The 23,792-nt window shown below is 37.1% G+C and overlaps 1 protein-coding gene and 1 long non-coding RNA gene across 2 annotated transcripts; both read right to left on the bottom strand.

Annotated features, from left to right (window-relative positions):
• Nucleotides 1-2,911: 2,911 nt before the first annotated feature.
• Nucleotides 2,912-14,274, bottom strand: LOC145780589 (cysteine-rich secretory protein LCCL domain-containing 2-like). The gene is made up of 8 exons (XM_082592215.1): nucleotides 14,126-14,274; nucleotides 13,496-13,616; nucleotides 9,343-9,495; nucleotides 8,965-9,080; nucleotides 4,615-4,706; nucleotides 4,328-4,381; nucleotides 3,919-4,072; nucleotides 2,912-3,005 (listed from the first exon to the last, which is right to left on the bottom strand). The coding sequence occupies exons 1-8, from the start codon at nucleotides 14,272-14,274 to the stop codon at nucleotides 2,912-2,914; spliced, it is 933 nt and encodes a 310-aa protein (XP_082448341.1).
• Nucleotides 14,275-16,605: 2,331 nt separating this feature from the next.
• Nucleotides 16,606-22,612, bottom strand: LOC145781443 (uncharacterized). Its single transcript, XR_014290743.1, has 3 exons — nucleotides 22,423-22,612; nucleotides 20,246-20,319; nucleotides 16,606-16,900 (listed from the first exon to the last, which is right to left on the bottom strand). It is a non-coding gene; the product is annotated as an uncharacterized LOC145781443 (long non-coding RNA).
• Nucleotides 22,613-23,792: the final 1,180 nt, after the last annotated feature.

Below are 23,792 nucleotides of genomic sequence, written 5' to 3'. Positions count from 1 at the left end.
TAATATTATTCGCGCAATCACTAGAAGTACAAAATTCAGTCACGTTACTAGCTTATACAAATCTTTGAATATTTTACAACGTGAAGATATTTACAAACTCGAAATTGCAAAATTTATGCATAAAGTTTCCAATAATAATCTACCGCCTGTATTGCAAGATCGTTTTATAAAACTTGATAATATTCACTCGCACAACACTCGACAACTAAATAAAATGAAGTATTTTCTTCCACAAATAAACAAATCCGTGGCACACAATCTTCTGACACATCGGGGTACTAAATTGTGGAGTGAATTGGATGAATGTATTAAAAGCAAACACCTAGCTTTGTTTAAAAAACTTTATAAAATTACCTTGTTAAGTTCTTATTAAATCGTTAAAATCGTTCAGTTAAATTATTTTATCTCATGTAACCTCGTATTTGTGTTCTTAAACGATATGATTCATTATATGCTCATGTTTTCCCAGCTGGTCTTGATTCAATATTCTACAAAACCTTATATATACAATTCGATTTCGAAGCTACTGTTCCATCCATCATTATATTTTATTGATACAGTTATAATGTCTGATGCTGCAATGTAAGATGACTGATGACAGGCAGCACCTTGACTGGTTAACCGCAAGGTTGTTCGGTGCTGCCAGACCTTTCTATTGCCATATTTTGATTTGTATGTAATTGTGTTTCTTTATATCGAGTCGTATTAGAAAGGCAAATAAACAATATCTCTCTCTCTCAAGCGCATACCTCGAGAGTCGAACCAGCGCCACTTGATCTTGAAGCATCTTCGTCCACGATGTCACGCACTAACCAACTGAGCTATCGCAGTGGAGGACTGAGTTATCGGAATTTCCGCCCCGTTAGTTACTTCTGTGGTTATGCGTCTGGCTCAAAATCACGCGCGCTGGTTCGACTCTGGGGGTATGCGCTTGAGCAACGTATTTCAGGACTGCTCTTCATTCAACAGCACCTAGTGAATGGAATAATTCCCCGGCAACAACACTTCAACTATCGGAAACTTTACACTGCCAATCTCGGTAATCGGCCTTGCGTCAATTAAGAGCCTCTACAAGTACCGGTAAGTCATGCGAAACTATCAGGAATAACCTATCAAGGCTTTGTCAATCCGAGGATAAAGATTCAAAATCAACCAACCAATTGCATACCGGTACCTAATCAATCAAGCTTATTTCTGTTTCGAAAACATAGGCTACAAGTAGGCTACAAAACACTCATTTCTGATTGTATTTATTACTTTGAGATTATGTAGCCTATCAGAATCAGTTTGTTTGTCATGTAACATAAACATAAGAATAATAAGAGATAGCCTATGCCATAACCTGTTATGTGCCATATGATTAAGAGACAGCGAAAATACCAGTTGGTCATCGGGTCAGCTGCCACATTAAAGATTTGTTTTGTTTGTCGTATCAAGGCTTACACCTTGTGGTTGAAGATTTAAATTAAGTGGACGGGTAGGCAAGGAAGCCAATCTTCATGTCCACCTTCAGAGATGCCTTTAAGTGTCCTGCCACAGACACTGCTGCATGCTCTTGAGCGGTGTCGAATCGGCGCCCTTTCGATTGCCGTTCCAGGTCTCATCTCCATTCGGCTATGCAGCCGACATAAGATTGAAGAAAGACCTTTGAATTCACCTGGATGATTGGCGAGTACCGTAGCCTAGTGGCATTCCGATAGTTTGTGGTAGATAGCCTACATTCTATTTCTGGCAAAAAGTTTAAATGGACTTAATGCATTTATTTGGTTATTTCTAAGTTAGTTAAAAAAGTTGCAGTGTAGGCTAGGCCTATATGAACTGCACAGTTTCTGAATGTCATGACTCCAACCACTCAGTTTTATATAGGCTACCGTACTGTACTGGTACCGTAGATTAACTAAAATCAACCAAGTAATAATCGTAACTTGAAAGTATAGCCTAAATCTGTATCTTGAAAACCAAGTAGCCTAAGCCTAATAATCTTGCTGGAAAAAATCGGGCTTGTTGGCACGCATCAAATCATTAAGCTTTTTTTTTTATTTCCGATTATCTAAGCAAAAAAATTTTCACTTGCCATAACATAGCAGTGGTCTGCCTACACACATAAAAAAAAAAACTAGGCCTAGGTTTCTACAATTCCATTTAACTACACGAAATATATCAAACAAAAAGGCAGATCATGCGTCGTTTAGGCTGGGCTGTAAGTAGGCTACTGCAAGATCAAACATTTTTCGTTGATTTGTCCAAGGATATAAAGATTCAAAACCAAGCCGAACGATTTTAAAACTTTACCCTCGGACTGGCAAAGCTTTTGATACCGGTATCTTATTCTTGGCAGTTTCGCATAGCCTACTTGTACAGGCTTTTGAACCACTGACGCAGGGCCAGTTACCGGGATTGGCAGAGTAAAGTTTCCACAGCTGTTGTCTATGAGCAAGGCCTATTCCATCCAGTAGGCCTATAGGTGCCGCTGAATGGCGAGCAGTCCTTAAGCGCACACCCTGAGAGCCGAGCCAGCGCTGCTAGATCTTGCTTGAACTAAAACAGACACAAAGAAATTTTGCGTTGAAACAAATCGAAATATTTTGCAATTTTAAAATGGCCTAATGTCACAAATAACCATAGCAACAACAGAAATAGTCTATATTATCACAACTCACACCTGCATAATATTAATATAGCTTACTGCAAGTACGCAATAAATTACAAGGTCAACACTCAACAGTAGCCTGATGGAAGCACTCAAATCACACTACAAGAATACACAATTAACCTACATATTGATCGGCCAACTGCAGCTACAGTTCATATCGTCCGGGTGGACCAAGCACTTCAATTACTCCAATTTAAAGATATTTCTCACACAAATCAGCACGGATTTTCAAATTGTTGAGAAATCTTGTCTTCAAACTTATTCGATTTTTGTTTCACACTTTCCCTCTGACACAGATGGCGGCACATCGTTTTTCGTCATTTGTTTATTTGTAATCGCATTGTCATGTTTGCTGTAAATAATAGGAAGTTAGTTAATCGTATTCTTGATAAAAGCAAAAAAAAACTGGTTTCCAGCATAAATTCCTTAAATCCCAAACCATTAAAACTCATTAATGAAAATACACTCAGCATTACCGTTTAGCAATTAATTAAATTTATCGGTTAACTGCTTGACATTACTCAATTTATTTGTAAACTTTATCGCTTGTTAATCACGGTCTGCGGCATACGCCCATTGCCTTTCATCTTTCTGTAATTTCTAATATATATTTTGCAAATGCAATAGAAATATTTATAGAAAAGATGGAATAGTAGCCTATGTTTTCTTCCTTGACTGCAAATACGTTTGGAGAATCTAGGGCTAAGAACTTATTGCTCTTTTATGTTTCGGTTTTCTTCATTTGTGTTTACAGCTTATTTCCAAGTCCAACTTCAAGGTCGGGTGTTTTCAATTAATAAAGCTCGGTTGCTTCACTCTCAAGTTTTCGGGAGTATAAGTTTGATGATTTTTCTATTGATTTCAACCAGGATTTCAACTGATAGCGTTCAATAAAATGGATTAGTTATCAAAAATTTATCTAACAAGCTTTATCAGAGGTACGGTACTGAAGCAAGTAGGCTATTACATTATAGCCTACAATCCATTTGCTTCAACTACTTTGTTAGATCATACTTCGAATAAGCCAAATTAAAAAAATTACACAAGTGTTGTTTTAGCTTCTTGTTATATTATACACAGCAGAGAAGCAAACTTGAATAAAAAAATCCCTTTTTTGCTGGACTGAAACTTCATAATAATTCTAAACTTGAACTTGATCTTGAGAAACATACCTAGTTTATATTTACAGATTTAAAACTTGGGACACAGAAAAATTGTTTGATAATTTTACGTTAGCCTACACAATATTACATCCATTGGCTTACGCATTTATGAAAGATATTTTCCGGCTTCTTCTCGTTGCAGTCGAGGAGCAGACACTGGTTCCGCACTTCTTTAAATAGATCCAATATACAACAGCTCCCATGGTTACAATTAGAATCCCAGATAACGTAAACGAAATAATGGCAGCAGACTGGACTAAGCATACAAAGTTATCGTTTTATTGAGAAAATAAAAATTATGTAAATGTTGAAAGGTAGGCCTTATGACTACAGGGCGTGTTTTAAAAATATTCACTTCCCTGGCTACGTCGTATAAAAAAACCTTCTGCACTCTATAGTAGCATATCAGAATAAATGCAAATTTTGAAAATAGCCTACTAGGCAGGATGACAATGATGACAATTGGATATTCCCAAGCTTATAAACAAACAAAATGAAAATAGTTTCTTACTTTTCGAAGAGCTTTTAATGTTGAAAGGAATCATTTCATCTCTCAGTTTATTGTCTGCAATTGTAAAACAATGGTGGGATGTCATCATATTAGTGGCCTAAAACAGATCTTGAATTAAGTGCAAGCAAACAATTAATTGACACCATCTATTCGCTTTTCAGCAGCCTTAATTCTCAGGAGCATTATACCGGTAGCTTTTATGTTATGTTAGAATGAAATAATATCAAATACGGTATATTGAGAAAAAATAACTTGAAAAAAAATTATATTTCACACATTTTACTTACGACACAAAACTTTATTTGGGCAAGTGTCAGAAACATTGCACTTGGAACAACGGGGTCCAATTAAGTAAGGGGCTTCCCCTGGTATATTTCCTCTGAAAAATAAATAAATGAAACTTACAGTAGCTTACTTGTAGTTTAGTGAAACTAGTTTTATTTGTGCAAAATGTCTTGAAAGCTACAAGCACGGCCTACTAGAACACGGCCAAATATGTTGCTATTTGAGAAACTTTCTAAGAGTCTGAATTGTTACAATCATAGCTATGACAAACCTATCATCTTCCCATTTCCAAAAGTAAGTAAAATGAGCAATATTTGCATCTAGACATATTTTTGGCTTGTTTTTCTGGAGATTAGATATGTATGTTAAGCACAACTTAGGCAATAATAATATAAAATATGTAAAAATTTTCCAACTACATCCTGGAGGTAGTCTCATCATACAGTCGTTGGGTTTTTTGTATAGCAGGATTTTTTGCCAATAGCCACATTTTACTTGCAAAATTAAACTTGGTGGAAAACAAAACGAACTAAAATTTAAATTAGCACATCAAATGAACCGCTTACAACATAGAATATACAAAAATTCCTTGATTTTTTAAATGGAACATGCAATTTTACCAAAAGCGACACACCAAACGATACTACCTCCAGGTTGCAGTTGGAAAATCTTACATATTTTACATTGTTATTGCATAAGTTGTGCTTAACATACATACCTAATCTCCGGCTAAACAAGCCAAACATATGTCTAGGTACAAATATTAGGGGAAGGTGAGGTAAGTTGTGCCAGTGGGTAAGTTGAGCCACCCCCAGTAACTCGAAAAATAAAAGTCGCATCAACTTTCTACTGCCACCTACCCGACCGTTTATCTTATATAGAGCTGTTCTGTAACGATTACAGGTCTTTGTCTTGTAGAAAGACACAAAAACTATTTTTAGTGATTTTGGGAAGTTTTTTGAACTTTTTGAAAAAAAAGATTTTTTGAGTTGTACAAAATGTCTGTGGCATTCACCAGCATTGATATGTCTAACAGTAATCACTAATGTTAGCTTATTCAGAAACTATTAAAGTGAGGTTGCTAGCTCATATATGACTGGAGAAATTCCCGTTTAACTTTTAATGGCGGCCTTGAGGTAAGTTGAGCCAGTGATGTACAGGTAAGTTGAGCCGGTGGCTCAACTTACTTCACCTCAGCGTCCAGTGTTAAGTGATGATATATGTAGTCATTAAATAGATAACAAAGTGTATTTTACTCTTTAATAGTCTAACTCTCTGGAAAAATAATTTGTCCATGTGAGGGATGCGAAGCTACATCCGCTTTTGGCTTATCCGCAACACTAGAAGGGTTACGATTTTTTCTAATTTACAAAATATTGTACTTCTTATGGGTTATATAAGAAGAGTGAAGTTGGTTTTAAAATAATTTAAGGTTTTTAGTTAAAAGCAAGCCAACAGCAAAGCGTAAAAAAATGTCAAATTGGCAATTGACCCTTCTAATGTTGGCAGAACAACGGAGTTGCGCGTCCCGTGCCATCGGTCCATTGCAATTCAAATTTATTTGTAGTGTAATCTGCAGCCTACTAGCAACATGCAAGGGAAAACCCGACCTGTGCATTACATTGGTAAAATCGAATGCTTCAATGAAGATGGAGAAATTGAGGCCAACTTTTTAAGAAAAGTGCTTGGAAAGTCCGAGGAAAAGTTGTCCTTTGTCTTTAAAGCAGACGATGAGTGTGCTTTTCTTAAAGAGAATGTCATTAAAGCTTCCTCACACGACCACTTGGAGAAACTTTCTGCCGTCAGCAGAAATTCCGGTTTCCATGCTCTCTTGATCAGTGGCAAATGGAATAAGTTTAGATCTGACAGACAACGGAAATTGATTTAGAAAATTCACATTTGGAGGTTTATTTAATCAGGATTGTGTATTAATTCATCGTTTTATTTTCTGTTCTGCGACTCACTTAACACGATTTGCTAGTAGCCTACTACGTTAATTCAACGTCTTTTGACGTTTAATCAACGAAAAAGTGGCAGATTTGTCGGCTGGGAAGTGCGCAATTTCACAGTCGAACAGTCACAACAAGATTAATTTATCCTTTCACATGTTGTTCTTTCTTTCTGGTAGCAGCTATGTATTAACTGCTACCCAACCTGTCTTCTTTCTAACTTTCGACTCAAGTTCCACATGTGTTGAGTGAAGATTACATATTGTCAACAAGAGTAAGAGACTGGATGAATTGTGAAGTGGAATAGTCACTGCACACTTTAATACGTCCGTCCGATAGATTTATCCAGTAGCGTAGCCAGGAATTTAGAATGGGGGGGGGGGGAGGGTTGACGACCCATCGGCGGAGAAAACTTTGATAAATTACTTTGAATTTGGTGCATTCTGATAACATTTTCAACAAAAATGTGGGTATGAATATTCCTGTAAAATAGTGCTGTCCGGTGGCATAGCAAATGGATAAGATCATGTTTTCTTCGGCATTTTTCGGAAGTAAAGCTAAGTCTCTATGTTTTCATGTTGCTAATTCCTGGCTGAGATGTTTGGTATTGGCAAAACTCGCTCTTTTAATGCAGTTATGTTTAAACTTAGGCAATTTTTGTTTAGACTGAAAGCATCATTCTCATGCATAAAGAGACTGAAAGCATCATTCTCAATATCGTGACGTCACACGCATGCCAAAGGGGGGGTTGTAACCCCCAAAACCACCCCTTGGCTACGCCACTGGATTTATCACATCGTAAAAGGCCGAACCACGTTTTCACCAAGCAGCGAAAACACGAGCTAGTGAATAGAGAAAAAATAATGAGATTGTCGCTCAAGCATGACAGTGCATCGCAATGATGGCGTCACCATTGCGTCACAGTCCATGTTACAATTCGGGAAAAATAGCTGGGCAATAATTTCGTGAACACATGTATTGCATAGCATTTTATATGTAGGCTAGGCTACCATCGCTACAGCTTTTGTTATTGAACTTAAACGACTGGCTCAACTTACCACACACCCCGGCTCAACTTACCACGTGGGGTAGGTAAGTTGAGCCAAAATGACGTAATATGTAAAACATGCTTTTTTTCAATATTCTTATGAGTTATGAAAATTTTTTTTGTTAAATTAAGGGCAAAGCATCAACCATTATGCTGCCACTTTCACTTTTATTGTAAACCAAGCGGTTTTCTTAGTAGAAGCGTTTAAGTAAAAAGTGGCTCAACTTACCTCATCCTCCCCTACTTATTTTACTTACTTCTGGAAATGGGAAGATGACTGGTTTGTCATAGCTATGATTGTAACAATTCAGACTCTTAGAAATTTCCTCAAATAGCAACATATTTGGCCGTGCTACAAGATTAATTGCGAAATTTTTTCGTAGAAGCAAACTGAGGAGGAGTCGTTGGCTAGCCTACAGCAGCTTGTTTCATGTCGCCTAAATGCTGATTTTTTTTTTTTGCTTAAAATGAAAGTAAATGTTCTTTTTTCTTCTGGAACCGGTTCACCGTCATGCTTCGGATTGCAGCAGGCTCAATTAATTTTTATTTGGGTCCAGCCAGGGATATCTAGAGAAGGGGATACGAAGGCTTTTATTACGTCTGACAATAGAAGGGCTTCTATTTATCTTAAATAATCTCTGTTTATGGTAAAATGACAATTGGCACATATAGTAATTTAATAAACTTTGTTGTGACAACATGCATTGCACTATTACCACCAGGTATGGATATTCAATGAATGCTCATAATCACTTGTTAATTCAACTACCCGTATAGGCCTACTTGCTTTACACCTAGCCAACTGCAAAGGTTTTGTCAAAAAAAAAGCTAACTGATAACCTTTCAACTGTCATTTCAAACAAGTAGCCTATTCTTTAAAAATGTTCCACTTAACATTTGCTAACTGTCTTGTGTAGCTGAGTGTACCAGCTGCACTACAAAACTTTCTGCAATTTCAAAAAGAACCGCATGTTTAACGCGGTACCAACTACCGCCCTTCTAGTGCCATGAGAATCAGCAATCGCTCTGAGCCTTCGTATCCCCTTCTTTAAATATCCCTAATTTAAAATTAATTTAAGTTTTGCTTAAGCTTTCCTTGTAGGCCTAATTGCCTGCCATTTAAAATTTGATAGTTTCCACGAAGTAGGCTACATTGTTGCTTATTCAACATTACATTTTCGTGTTTTTCCAGTCTCACCGCTGCGCTTCTGTTCCAAAAATCCAATGTACTATTTCTTGCTTAACAGTAAAACGAAAGTTACACAAAGGTCCAAGTAACTCACTTTACATAATGAAGTTAAAACTAACCAAAATAGCCATCACAGAGAGTATGAAACAATGTCAAAAGCTCTTACCCTGGTGCATAGTGACACACCATGTACATCACGTCATGGATCTCGTACGGTGGACTACCCAGCTTGTCACACATTTTCCAACCACAGCCCACTTTGTACGTATTTGCCCAAACTAGCTTCAAAACGAAATAAAAATATTAATATTAGCAAAACATAAATTTAACATTCAATCTATTTTTACTTTCTTGTCAAAAGTAAGCCTCATGTTTTTCTATTACCTGTCACACCTGTGTGAAGTTCAACGGAAAGTTAATGTTCGGGAAGAGTTTTCAAGTAGGCTAAGGTATTTAAGTTATCAATCCTAAAATTATCAGTTATAGTGCGAGTCTATTGTGGTTGTAAGTCGCACAGCCTAGAATAAAATTCATACGTAGTTACCTGGGTAAACTGTGTGCACTTTTCTGCCTTGCAAGTTAAATTGTGAAAGTTAAAATTTTCTCCTTCGTTGAACCACGATCTGATGCCAACGTCTGGATCAAAGTTAATTGCAAGGTCACCTTGCCCCAACCAAAGATTTTGACCAATGAAGGACTGCAATCAATTGCACAACTTATCTATAGCATTTATTTTTACGAAATAACCTCAAGCCATACCTCAAACTAATTTTGCTAATAGAAGGCCAAACATAAGCACCAGGGACGTCAAATAAACCTACATCTCCATAGGCCGCATTGTAAACAGGGTTGTCAGATTAGTTGTAGCCTTCCCTTCCAGATTGCATGTCAGTTTGATTCTAAATTATTCTAAATTTATTCTAGACATTTCATTTTAAGTCTAAAACAAAATACCATTAAATACGCAGTGTATGTTGTAAATATGATATAACTTACAATAAGTAGTGGTGAGAATCTTCATGTTGAAATGAAAATATCCCTACGATAAGATGATGCCAGCACATTTTTTATCAAGTTTTGTAGCCTTTGTTCACACCAATTTTATATCTGTGCCTGCGTGCTTGTTGAAAAAAATTTTGTCAAATGGTTGGCAGTGTAAACAATGTATGCTAACAAATGAACACAGCAAGTGAAAGAGCAACTGCCTTTTTTTATATCATTAGAATTCTTGAAAAATGTACGCAGAGTTGCCTCCTGCTGAGAAGCCTTGCCCAGTTTTTGCCTGTTTGTGTAAGAGCTACCTTTAATAAGTTAATCGCTGTATATCTGCTAAAAAATATCATACCGTACATACAAATATTAGCCTAGGCCTACCCTAAATAGGTTTCCAGAAAGCACTATAATCCATTATTTGAGTGCAATTTTGCAAAAATTTTCCAGGGGGCATGCCCTCGGACCCCCTAGAATACGCGTGTCTTCGAAACGTTCTTACCCCCCATGAGTTTTATTGCTGCCCTTCAATCCCTTGCTCAACCCACCAGGATACGCCACTGCGTAGAGCCATATTCTTCCTACAATAAACTTCACATACGCTTGGATTTTTGAACTTCTAATCTAACTTCTTTGATGCAACAAAATATGAAAATCAATAAATACCGTACCGGTACTTAACAATAACTACGGTACTGTATTCTGTAACAACCTAAAAACATAACAGATTAAAAGTAAACTTAACATACATGGAAATATAACCCAGTGTTAAGTGTGCGGAAAGTCCTGTCAGCTAACTAGGTTGCGTCACACGTCACACAAACAAAGAGACGGAACTAGGGCAGAAAGTTACGCGCACGTGTTGCAGCTACTAAATGCAATGAAAAAAAATACAATTACCGAAACAATCTAGACTTGTCTAAACAATCCCAATTTGCTTCTAAAAATTATTCCAGATTCCAGACATTTTTTTTCCCTATTAGACAGTTCGTTTTGATTCCAGATCTGGAATCAATTATTCCAATCTGACAACCCGGATTGTAAAGCCTGTTGACAGCAACAACGGAACCACCAATTGAGAATATCTGCCGACAAGAACCCCACGTGAAAAATGGCCAAAGCGACAACTCAATCTGAAGGTGGACCCCACCATGCTATGCTCTGTCAGTCATACAGATTCTTTTGAAACCATCGGCAATCTAGCAGTCAAGGTAAACTTTTATACTCTTTCTCAATTTGTTCTTTGCATTGTTTCCTGAAGAATAGTCAATTGGTTCTATGCACGGGTTGTATATAGTAGGCCTATTGCACCCATTGTTAGATGCAGGATAAAATTAATTTCATAAGTATAAGTTAATTTTCTATACTTTAATCTAAGCTAAAGTTTTTAAAGTTTCTTGAAAATAGCAAAATGCAGACTATCTCAAGTTTTGTGGCGCATTTTTATCAATAGAGTATGAAAATTCTGTTGGTGCGTTATCTCTAAAATATTGTTATTGTATAAAATTGTAGGCTATATAATAACTCACATGATGATAAAATTTCTAAATTTTATAAACAACAATTTTGATCAATGCAAGCCTACTTGTTGTTGTAACCTAAGCCACCTTAAATGTCTGAGTTTTCCTCATGTTTTTTTCGCTGTGTCCCCACTTGCAGCTTTTCGCATAAGTCAATGCTGTGTAAGCCAATCCATCATCCCAAGTCTGAAAAGATTCATTTGCACACTGGTCTGCTTGGATTGAAATCATCGAAACAATATCTGATATTAAAACTTAATTTCACAGTCCCTTGTTCCATTTAAGGCACAATTTAATGGAATTTTAGGCTATTGAGCTGCTAAATCCAGGACCGCGGGAGTCGATTCAAAATAGCTTACTTGACTCCCGGTCACCAATGTCTTCTCGATTTCACACCCTTGCACAAAGCCATGGAAGACAAATCGATTTGTGTCAGGTTTTTCAACTCTGCAATATTGTAAGGCCCAACTCCAACTTCGACTTCAGAACTTAGATAGCTTAGCCTACCTACGTGTAGGGGAGATGTGGGACCAATGAACAGGTTGGGATCTATGAACAATGACTTTTTCTTTTCTTTGTGTGAAAGATACACTTGGTTACTGTCATGTGGTTTTGCGGTCAGCTCCATGTGTAGATACAATCATACGAGTTACTTTGCAACTTGATTGACAGTTAGCAGGAAAAGAAAATCCATCTATTCTAGTTTGTGTAGCAAAAGCAAACTTTGGAGGAGCCGTGAAAAGTTTTCTTACTTTCTGACTGTTTGCATAGTTAGCTAGTTCCTGGTGCATAGCTAGTCCAGGAAAACCTATCACAATATATGAGTACATATGAGTGACATAGAGTCCATATCAGGAAAACCATATGAAAAAGCTTTTAACTGTGAAAATATTAATTTTGTATTCCGCTGTGGCATGTCGCCATTCAACGACCAAATTTTTCCAGAAGAAAGCTTTCTCCCATCTTCTGTAACTGATCGACCCTCCCTTTTTCAACCGAACAGCCTGCAGTTGCTCCAGTTGCTTCCGAAACACAAAGCCCTATTTTTGAATCCAGCAACGACGAAACAAACATCAATATATGCTTCACCAACTAATCCCGCTGCCGAAGATAAAGCATAAACCTTCTTCTAGTCACCATGAAAGATTTTCCATTTGCTTCCTTATCGATACTCCTGAAAAAGAAAAGTTAGTACAGTGGAAAAACAAACCGGTGAGTAAAAGGCCTATCCTGTCATCTGAAAACAATGATGATGAAAGTAATGCATTGTCCCTTCACGGCAGCACATCAGACAAGGAGTTGGAAGATTTAGAAGCAAAAGAAACTGAAAGTACTCCTTTGAAAATTTTGTCGAACGACTTCGCAGTAATCCGAGTGAAAGAGGAATGATATTTCAAAACTATGCAGCAAAAATCATCACAAGACCTGATGAAGATAACGATTTTAAAGTAGCCTATCTTTCTGCAGGAAAGTAAAAAATGGATTTATGTTGCCAGAAACGGAAGACCTGGCATCCGTTTCGCGCGGTGACTTTCTTACTGTGTTGCCCAATCTTTCTTCGTGTGTCAACACCAAGAGACTGACCACTGACCAACGTTATGAAGTTCCTTGCTGTGAACTTGTCAGCATTTAACATGAAGTGAACAGTTTGTTTGTCCAAGTAAAAACAGTTGCTAGCTCCTTATTATGTTTAAATTTGTTAATTGCAGTCTCAATCTTTGGCGTTAAATGTAAGTTTGACGTTGGCTTGTGTTTATTTATTGGTCCCCACCCCCTGTTCATTGAGCCCATCAGGGTGGGAATCAACAAGCACTTGTCTGTTTTTTTCAAATATAGGCCTACTATTTTCTAAATATACTAAAAAATGGAAAATAGACATTTCTTTCTTCATTAAAAAAAACCTACGTCCCTTAATTCTTCGTTTATGAAATAAGGAAAACACTCTTTGCTTTTTTTCAGTGTTTAGCCCTAATCAGAAAGACGAATGTTTTATTGGTTCCACATTTCTCCTACTAAGATCTTCAGATCAAGCTACGCCACTGCAGCTCTATATGCTGTGAAAGCCACAGTCTTAGATGAAAATATCACTCTACTCTAATTTTCTTTTGTCACCAAGGAACTTTTTATCATTTGTCATGGATGTAACTTGTTTGCTCATGTGAGGAAATTTAACCTAAGTCTACTCACCAAACGCCTCATATTAGATGGAACGGGTTTTTCGCCGTCGCCTCCAATCAGAGAGCGCAACTTGTTATGCTTGTCCACAACAACTTTGGCCTCAAGCTCATTAGGAATAGACCGGCGATACCTGTTTGAACAAAAATGTCAATTACAAAAGAAACACCATCTCAGCAAGCTGAACAAAGGCTATTGTAGGCCTACATACAACTCAGACACAACTACTTTATCAGGTCCATATCTTTGCCAGATCGGGTACGGATCTGACCAGATCTTTGCCGATTTGGACCAGATAAAGTGGTTGTCTGGGACTATAACGAAAAAACGTGGTTCACTCAAGGGAGCTGTTCATTTCATAATTTTTTTCATCACGCAGTTGTCTATACTTATCAAAAAAATAAAACCCCAGGGGTAGTGCAAGAATGTACCCTCGTTTCAAAAGGCTAAAGAAACAAAAAAAGCAAGAACTATAATAGTTCTTGCTCTTTTTCAATTCAATAATTAAATATATTAACAATTCACATCCGCGATCCCAGACAGCAAAATCCGTCATTTCTAGCCTACATTGATTCAACATTTAGGCTACCGCAGACGTTGGATTTATATACATACGTCGGGTGTTGCTGCCGGAAGGCTCACCTCAAGTTGGCATCGATTTGTTGCTGTTTGTCTTCATTGAGAAGAGGAAACTCTTTTGCAAATAGCAAATAGTGCAAGTCGGCAAACAACACAAAACAGAGGCAAATCTTTTTCAACTCGATATTACTGAAGCCCTTTCTGTATACCATTTCAAATTACTAACACCAAATAAAAATGCGCACTACATTGTCTACTGCATCATAACCCATAACTCATCTGAAAAGCAATAAAACGTTTAAAAACAAGATTTCTATTTTAACTGTTGATGAAAAGTAGCATAATTTAGTCTAAGTGTACGCCTTTAGGAAAAACATTTGGAAACACATCATTGTAGATTTAGTTAATTGAAAAGAGTTTTTTTTTCACAACACCATTTTAGGCTATTATCAGTGCCGGATTAAGGGTCTGCTGGCCTGTAGGCACATTTTATAAGTGGCCCGAAAATCAGGGTTGCCAACTAAAAAATTAGAATTATCAGTGTTGCCAAATCATTGTCACAAAGATCATTGTTGCAACTATAACACAGGGTACCGTGCAAAAACTTGGTCATATGCCTAACTAAATAACAACTTTGCGCAATTTTGCGATTGAAAATGCGTTAACTAGTTTTTGGAGGTCAATCTTACGGAGTAGATCGCTTTCAATACACAAACGTGCCAGTGTACCAAGACGTTGTTGACACATTGTTGATAGTTTAACGTCTTTAATTCGTTTCAGTTGTGAAAACGAGCGTTCCCCCGAGCAATTCGTAGCCATTAGAGACAAGTACATTCTAAGTGCTACTTCAGTGTTCGAAAATGCATTATAACCACCAGTAGTGTGCAGCATTTTAAACATCTTTTGGGCACTTCCTGTTACTGTTGTTTCACCGCATCTTCGCTCTTTATAGTCTAAAAGTTATTTTTAATTTCTCAACACAACACAGCGCCACGTTTGTTTCATTGCGTCACCCAACGGAAATGCGAATTTTTAAAAACACCAAAAAAGAAGTGGCAACATGTTTCAACTCGTCTTTTTTTAACGATTTTGCAACCTTGAATTCATCTGGAAAAACAGAGCTAATAAGATAAATACTTATTAGTTTAGAAAATGATTATTTTGAAAACATGACTAAATTTCTACCGATTTTAAAGTGGCCTGAATTTTGACTGGCCTGTAGGCACGTGCCTACTTTGCCTAATGGTTAATCCGGCACTGGCTGTTATGCAAATTCATTTTACACTGATAAACTTTTTCGTTGTATAGCAGTATGCTGTTGTTTACAACAAATCGAAACAAACGTCTTCACTGGTAGCTTATACATTGAGACCTTGATGTTGATTGAAGATTTTAGATTATGCGCGTAAATATACATTTTACATGTAAACAAACATTTTGCCATTTACAAAACATAACAACGGGCTGTGCAAAAGTGAGCTACAGCCAGGCCCGAATTTAGGGGGGAGGCAGAGGGTGCAGGTGCCCCGGGCCCCCGACTCTGTAGGGCCCCCTACGTGGAAAAAATGTGATTTTGTGTTATTTTTTTTTCAGCTTTTAAAGTTTCTGCAAAATGCTGTGCAGTGCTGAATTAATGCTACTGTAGACGTGGAGGTGGTTTTTCGCACTGTAGGCGCGAAAATTTTTTTTGCACGCACTGTTAAGTAAAAGGTATATAAATTTCCACCCCTAAGGGTGGTCTCTGTTTTCCACCCTATGCTTCTGTAGGGTGGATTTTTCCACCAAAAATGGTGGATATTTCCACCCTTGAGCAATGGTGGAAATTTCCACCCCCAGCAAAATCCACCCTAAACTGTGGAAATTTCCACCCTAGTCTCTGTTTTCCACCCTAGGCTTATACACTCATAAGGTGGATTTTTCCACCACAAAAAGTGTAAAATTCCACCCTTCATCTGAGGTGGAAATTTCCACCTCAGTAGCATTTACTCTCAGGCTGTCTAAATTTCCACCCTTTAGGATGGTCCTAATTTTTACCTTATTCCTTTTGCTTGAGTTGAAAATGTCCACTCTACAATTCAGACTGTTTTTTTTTATTGCATTAATTCGTGTTCCTGTTTTTTTGTTGCACTTTCTGCCTCCCTATCCGTCAGGTTGCGTAAAAAGTGTTCCTTGCACAAGTGTTTTTCAACCTTTCTTGAGCCACGGAACACTTTATGCATTAAAATAATGTTGCGGAACACCAAATCGGATTTTATAATATGGGCTAATCCATAATGCAATAAAATAAACAATACAACAACAGTTTATTCACTTTCAGCTTTTCTCAATGCGATATCTTGGCCTGTTTGGATGAGCACAATTGCACAAAGTTGATATACGGGCAGGAATTGCAGAAAGGCAAACGCAAAGCAGTTGTGATTTTAATTTTCGACCTGTGTTCCATAGAACGCTAGTCCATTTTAACAATTTCTTGCGGAACACCTGACGATCTTTTACGGAACGATATAGTGTACCGAGGAACACAATCATGTTAAAAATCACTGCCTTACACCAGCACTACCAAATTGTTATTCAAAACTGATTTATTAAAGCTTGCACAGGTGTGCTAATATCAACGGAAACCGGGAAATGTCACACAGGTAATTTAATAGTTGTAGCGTTTCGGCGACTTCTTGGGGAAAGTTAATATCAAATATCCAATACGTGTGCAAAAGCAGAAGCAGTGCAGTTTCAGGCTCCTCGATGTGGCATAGCAGTTGCCTTTGCACGTGTAGAGAAAATCCCTCGGATGTGCTCCACATAAGGAGTTATGACTTTTGTCAAGCTGAAACTGTCATCCTGTAAAACAATATGTAACATTAGCATTGATCCAACCTTATAAGAATTATAGGCCTATGGTAAAACTGATTATACTTGGAAAAGGTATAGATTTATACGATGCTAACGAATTGTGTTGTTGTGACACACTACCATCTCTATGGCACACAAATAAGCTATACAGAGTTATTAGCAATGTAACAATTTCGTACCAATATAAAAATGGCAGGCAAATGAAATATTCAGCAGCAAAATGTGACCCTCGAAAAACTGTTTATGATCTGATTAATAAAATATTTATCCAATAGAATTCAAATTTCAATTCAATTTTGATCATCTCATCTGCATTTCATTTCACTTTTAATTTCATCTTCGATCAGGCAAAACAAAACGCTTTTTTTAAGAGCTGTAACTTTAGTTCTCATTTCGTATGTGTGCAAGATATAGCAGTTTCTCAATTGTTTAGATTAGACCATAGTTTTGTTGTTATCCTGTATATTTTTGTCTAATCTTTAGTATTTCTTATTCAAGGTATAAGGTGTTTTAAAGGCTTGATGAAGACTACTAGATGCAAATTGCATAACCGAGAACGATTGTTATGCCGTTTTTGTTTTCACAATGTTTAATGTTGTCTCGTTGCTTAGTTATGTCTATTTATGGTTAAAAAAAACTCCTTTAACATGAACACTTTGACTTTTTTGCAGAATTTGTGCATAAAAAAACAAAACAAAAATTCGTCATGACACGGTTTTGTTTTCAAACGCACTTACGTTTCTAGAAAATAGGGCAAACCGAACACTTCGAATTGCAACATTGGCGGATTTCGAAACGAAACTAAGACAAAGAAGTAAAAAAACATAAAAATAAATTGCTTTTTTTAAATTAATCTTAAAGCTACTTGAAATTATTGGTTCGTTTCAGTTTCAATTCTTTTATTTAGTTTTGCTTCTCACCACGTTTCTTGAAATTTAATTTGCTCAAATAAAATTCTTTTAAAACATCCAAAGCTTTAATGTGTCAAAACGAGAGCTGTGGAGTTGGGCGAAAAATATACCACTTCGACTCCTCGATTTATAACTGGCTGACTCCGGCTTCAGTGTTGTAAGGTTTTTTAGGGCCTCCAGATTGTTTTTTGGAGTATTCAAAAAGAATACAAAAAGAATAATCAGTGGTTCTATGAAACGTTGTGCGTTAAAGTTGTGTTGTTGTAAGTAATAGAAGCTTGGTCTTATATATCTAATTGCATGCAGTTTAAAATTGCAAACATTGTTTATCGTTTTGTATGCAGCCGGAGTTGCAGTCTTGCCTTTTTTTTTAAAACTCCTATTCCAGAGCCCCGATAAAAACCATGCGCATTTCTGCAAGAAAAAAAAATGGAAAAAAATTCTCTCTCTTTTATTTGTGACGTCAGTGGACTTAGAGCCCGTGATCTCACCTCTTTTTTAACGCTCTGTCTTGGAGAGTGCACTATTGCGAAGAAAATAGAGTTGGCATTCCGCTGATATACGGTTTAACAATTTTGACCACTCTGTAAATGATGATGATTCCGCTGATGTACAGTTTAACAATTTTGACCACTAGGTGTGAGTAATGAGTTGTGAGGCATTTTCCGACAAATTTTGTTTCATTAAGCAAGCGCTTAATGTGAATGCGGGATATAAAATGAGACAGGCCCGCAACCAGGGGGGGGGCATTGGGGGCATTTGCCCCCCTCGAAATTTTTTGAAAAAACTTTAAGCGTTCTATGCAGTATGAAATGTACTATGAATAGACGTACGTCGTACACGTAAAGCCATACTATCGAAACCGAAAGTAGGCTACGCTGGTTGGAAGCCATGCTAACGATTTTGTTCGATAAACTAGGCTGGCATCCTCATTATCTGTTACTCAAATTCCAAGCGCGGAATTGGTGTTAAACGAACTTGCCAAATCAAGTAGAAAGTTAGACATTATGCTCTAAATTAAAATGTCATTTTGCATTTGCAAAATCAACTTCTTTGGGCCTACAAACATAAAAGCTTGTTGAGCCAACAAAATGTTTCAGGATTGTAATTTGTAATTATCGTGTTGAGTTTATTCATATGTATCTGTTTGTTTATGTTGATGTAAATATATGTTATTGATTAATTTATGACTCCAGTCGTGCCAATGCAGTTCGTAGCCTACAGATGTTGTGTTTTATTTGTAATCGACTGAACACATTACTGTAATATCGTAATTTTCTTCCTCGGGTAGTCATAGCTAAATGAGAAAAGGTTACAAAGGCTAGTTTCCTTTAATGCTGTACTAAACAAAAACGTGATTGACATAAGTTATGACCATTGAACCGTAACATGGTAGTGTCACACATAGGCGTAACCGGGGGGGGGGGGGGCGAAAAGGGCCATGGCTGTTGAACCCTTTATTGAAAATGTAATATAATTTGTAGAAATTTATATCGTTTTTCAAGACATCTGGCTATTAACACCCCCCAGGACTTGTTTTAGGCACACAGAAAGACACTAATAAATTTTGCAAATCGTAAATCGCGCAAAATTTACGCGATTTACGCTTCTTTTAACTGATCTGTTGAAGCAATTTCAGAATCGCTTAGCTACACAAAAACCCAACAGAGTAGCCTGAGTTTTTTGTGTTCTCTAATTTTAGCCGCAGTTTTTGCCCGTTCGTGTGTAATAGCTACCTTTAATAAATTAATAGCTGTTTATCTGCTAATAAATTTGATACAAATATTACCCTGAAAGTGTTTCCAGAAAGCGCTATAATCCATTATTTGAGTGTAATTTTGCAAAATTTGTCCGGGGGAGTATGCCCCCGGACCCCCTAGAATACGCGTGCCTTCGGCACGCTCTAAACTCCCACCAGCTTTATTGCTTCCCTTGCCCCACCAGGATACATCACTGCACATCAGGTGGCAATGTTTTAAATCAAACACTTTGTTGTTCTCTTCAATTCATCAAATATTTGGCCCCCCCAATTTTTGTTTGTGGCAACGCCACTGGTGTCACACACTCTTGTCCCTTATCAATCGGCGTGGACATTAACATAAAAATGTCACAATGCATCATTTTAATGTTTGTTCTTTGATAAAAATTAAATGCCCCCCCCGAAAATATTTGCTGGTTGCGGGCCTGAAATGAGATATAACTTTTACTAATATTGCAAGACAGTCATACACATTCTACGATGATCATCATTTTTCCATTTTGTTTTTATTTTGATACATTCTAATAGGTGAAGTAGTGCCTTCTACCTTACATAGTGCTTACGTGCATTATGATACGGATACTGCGAGGTAACAGCATCAAACCGTTTAAGTAAAAAATGTAATTGTAATCAATTATAGCTAGCGGTAGACTGATGACTTACAGCGCCAATTATCACAAAATGCTGTATTCCCTCTTTGAATACAAGTGGTAAGCACAGCAGAGCTCTCCAGCGATCTGCAAATACAAAATAACTATGAGCTGTGCATAATTAATAGATAAGGTAAATGTGGTGCCAAACTCAGTTACTAAGTTTCGGGAATGAGAAGATAAGGTTGTCATCACACTAGGCCTTCGGCACTAACGAAAGGAGAGTGGCCAGTTACTTTCTCTTGGCTTTGATATGTACTTAGAACAGTAGACACAACAAAACCATCGTGCAAGACATGACAAGTTGCCAGAAAATATTAAATATTCTCACGCTAAATAATTCACAATAGAATATTATCAGACAATTCTATGCAATGTAAGTTGCTTCACCTATTTAATCAAATTAAATAAAGAGGTACCGGTATGGGTTCGTGGTTTAACTGCTTCTTCTAGTCAAATGACAAAACTAGAGTCCTGTTTTTTTTTTCGGTCATTTATCGGTCATTGACCTATTTTTTAGCAAAATGTCCGAAAAAAATATAGTCAATTAGGTCAATTGCGGCCGGATGTTGCAAGGTTGAGTTTCGCTGATGAACGTTGAAGAAACGTTTGTCTGTTCTAACTTTTCTTAGATAAAACACGACAACGTTTCTCAGCGAAACTTAATGTTGTAGCTAGTCAGGAAGTGCAAATTTTGGTTTGGAGCAGCTACTTGAAAGGAAATATTTTCATCAGAAAAAATGACCGAAATAAATAAAAAATGACCAAATTTTTTCAAGTCATTTCGGACAAATTACCAAAAAGTCTCAGCGAAAAAAAAATACCCAGAATTTTCTAGACATTGGGCTATCTGAAAGCACGCTCCATCAAGTATGAGCTGGGAAAGGCAATAATAAAAACTTTGACCCGATTTCACACGTGAGAGTATGTCTCTTTGATTTGGTTCTGCAGCCAGAACGATTGATACGAGATGTTGAACTTCAGTTTGAGTGCAAAATCGTTTTACAATGTTATTAGTTCCTCCTTAAAAATTCCATGTTCGGAAATATCACAGAATAGGTCGATTATTCAATCATAGATTTCTAACTGGAATACATCCTGGAATCGAACTCCCATGTCTTTGCGTACTTCTTGAAGATGATTAGATATGCCTTTGCCACTGGTATCAAGTTGATGCAAGCTGGAGAAGTGGAAAAATTCTCGTCTAGCTAAATTTCGCTGATACAACACGAGCTTATTTCGTTACGCTAAAGGGATAAATTCAGTTCATTAAATTAGGAAAATAGCCTATGTTTGACAAGTAGGCGATATCACTTTTCACAACCAGGACGTCATTTGCAAGGGCAGGATCACAACTCTGCAGAAATTCCTTGATAGTTTCAAACAGCGAATAAAATCGTGAATCAATTTCTCTGGGAAAGCCAACGTACTTCGGTGTGGAGTAGTATGCGCTCAAAAGCTTCATCATTCTCATTGCACAATCATTTGAATAAGCGTGTTATTCAGAGCGTGCGCTTTAATTTTATTCACTGCTTTGATGACAGTCTTCAAAGATAGATTAAGACGAACGCTAGATCAAAATACTCTCGGATTGAAAGATCGGATTTGCGTAATCGCAGTGCTTCAAAGTAAGTCACGTGTTACGACCTCAACAAACTTGTAAGGCACTGTGAAGCGACTTTGCCAACATAATTGCCACAAAATCTGCCACAGAGCTCTTATAGTCACCGTCTTCTTTTGTATTTCCTTGAAGCGAAACATGACAAAAAATGCTTTGCTATCATCTTTTTGTAACTGCCCCGATTTACAGCGCTCCCCAATCGCCCACTTTATAGCCAGCGCCCCCTTCATGATTGCAAACGCCCACAGGGGGGCGCTGGCGCCCACTTTGGAAACCACTGGTTTAAATGGATAACTGGTCAAATGTTTTAGACCTAACCTTGACAGCATTTGGTTTTATAAGTTGTGACAAAAACAAACAGTGTAAACAAAAAATACACAGATTACAGAATATATATAATAATCTGCTACGACCTACATGTTTTTTGTTGTTGCAATTTAGACTGGTGTTACAGCATATATACACAACATAAAGAATACTACTGTAGATAGACAAAAAGTCAATAACTTTGATTTAATTAGTTTGACAATTATAGTACGGTACTAGAAAAAAGTCACAATGTTACTTACCAAACTATTTCGTGTCCAAGGTGCAGATCGTCCAAAGTAACGAAATTACGTACTTGATTTCAATATTCTACTTCAAGGGGAAATTCATGTATATGAACAACTTAGTTCACTAGTTGTTGATAATCCACGATGAAGTCACAGCGACAAACAAAACAATACCACTATCCCCTACAGTAGGTTTCATACAAAGTTTTGCTGTGAATTAAACAAATAACATAACTTCATTTTAAATCGTGCTTTTCTCTGCATTATGACTACCTCTAGCTCTGCCATTGGAACTAAACTAAACAAAACAAGTAGCCTACTGCACATAAAAACTTGGTCAGCGAAAAGAATTTACAACATTCAAACAATTTACAACATTCAAACAACGCTTTCGTTTAACACTTTAACATTTCTGAGGCATCTGTCAATCCTCGCCACACTCGACCGCACAGAGATACCAGTAAATTAGGTCAGCGTCTCTTCGTCGACGAAGCGAAAACAATTCTTTCGCCATCCAATTCACGCTTCATTTATCTGACCAGCGATGCTGTCGCACACAAAATACAGCACAAACAAAAATGTTAAAATATTCTACCCTCCACCCAAAATATGCTACTACGTTTAACACTTTGATCCTGCGGCCTGATCTGGCTCCCATAATCGCATAGCCAAAGGCCACAGAGAACCACTTTGGATGTCGTCAGTTTAAACTTATTTTTGTGAAAAGACTCATTATGGCGCTTGACGTTATACTCTTTAGCAGCTGAAACTGTTTTTTTTTTTTGGCAAACTAGACAGAGTGGTTTTCCTGAATTTTCTGCAAATAAATAATCTTCTTCCTCTTTATTTTAAAATGATCTTTCTTCCACCTTTCTTTTTTTTACAAGTAGTCTACTCATTATCTTGACCCTTAGGTTTTGCGAAACTGGTAAGTTTTAGGCTAGGACAACAAGGCGAGTAACTAAAAACATTGTTATGCATCACAAAGGATCGTTCACAAAGTTTTTTGTCAATTACAATAACAAAGAAACAAAAATTGAAGTGATATTGCTACATTGAAGCAAAGCTGACTATCAGTTCTCTGGGCAAAAAAAAAGAGCTCGCGGCCAAATTTGGCTCGCGGGCCTGCACTTGGACCACACTGTCATAATTGAGATTGATTAGTTGTCTACTCTATGGTACAACAAAATAACTTCTCTTTCAAGTAACCAACAAAACGTAATTTTCAGCTTTTATAACAAGAGACTACAATACACAGATTACACCTCACACAGATGATAGACCGATGGGTAATTGGGTTTCAATAGCGTCATTCAAACCCAATTGATTTGTTTTGCTTCTGTCTATGGTACAGCAAAATTACTTCTTTACAACATGACTAATAA

The sequence above is a fragment of the Aplidium turbinatum genome, chromosome 12 (genome assembly GCF_918807975.1).
Source record: "Aplidium turbinatum chromosome 12, kaAplTurb1.1, whole genome shotgun sequence".
NCBI lineage: Eukaryota > Metazoa > Chordata > Ascidiacea > Aplousobranchia > Polyclinidae > Aplidium > Aplidium turbinatum.
The sequence above is the reverse complement of the archived record's forward strand: the minus strand, read 5'-3'. Positions and strand labels throughout refer to the sequence as shown.

Bases quoted from the DNA above. Each gene is read 5' to 3' on its own strand.
- LOC145780589 (XM_082592215.1), bottom strand. From the start codon at position 14,274: ATGGTATACAGAAAGGGCTTCAGTAATATCGAGTTGAAAAAGATTTGC. The intron at 9,496-13,495 runs GTGAGTAGACTT...AATTGATTGCAG, and splicing joins CATCTAATATGAGGCGTTTG to TCCTTCATTGGTCAAAATCT. The intron at 4,707-8,964 runs GTAAGAGCTTTT...TTTATTTTTCAG, and splicing joins GTGTGTCACTATGCACCAGG to AGGAAATATACCAGGGGAAG.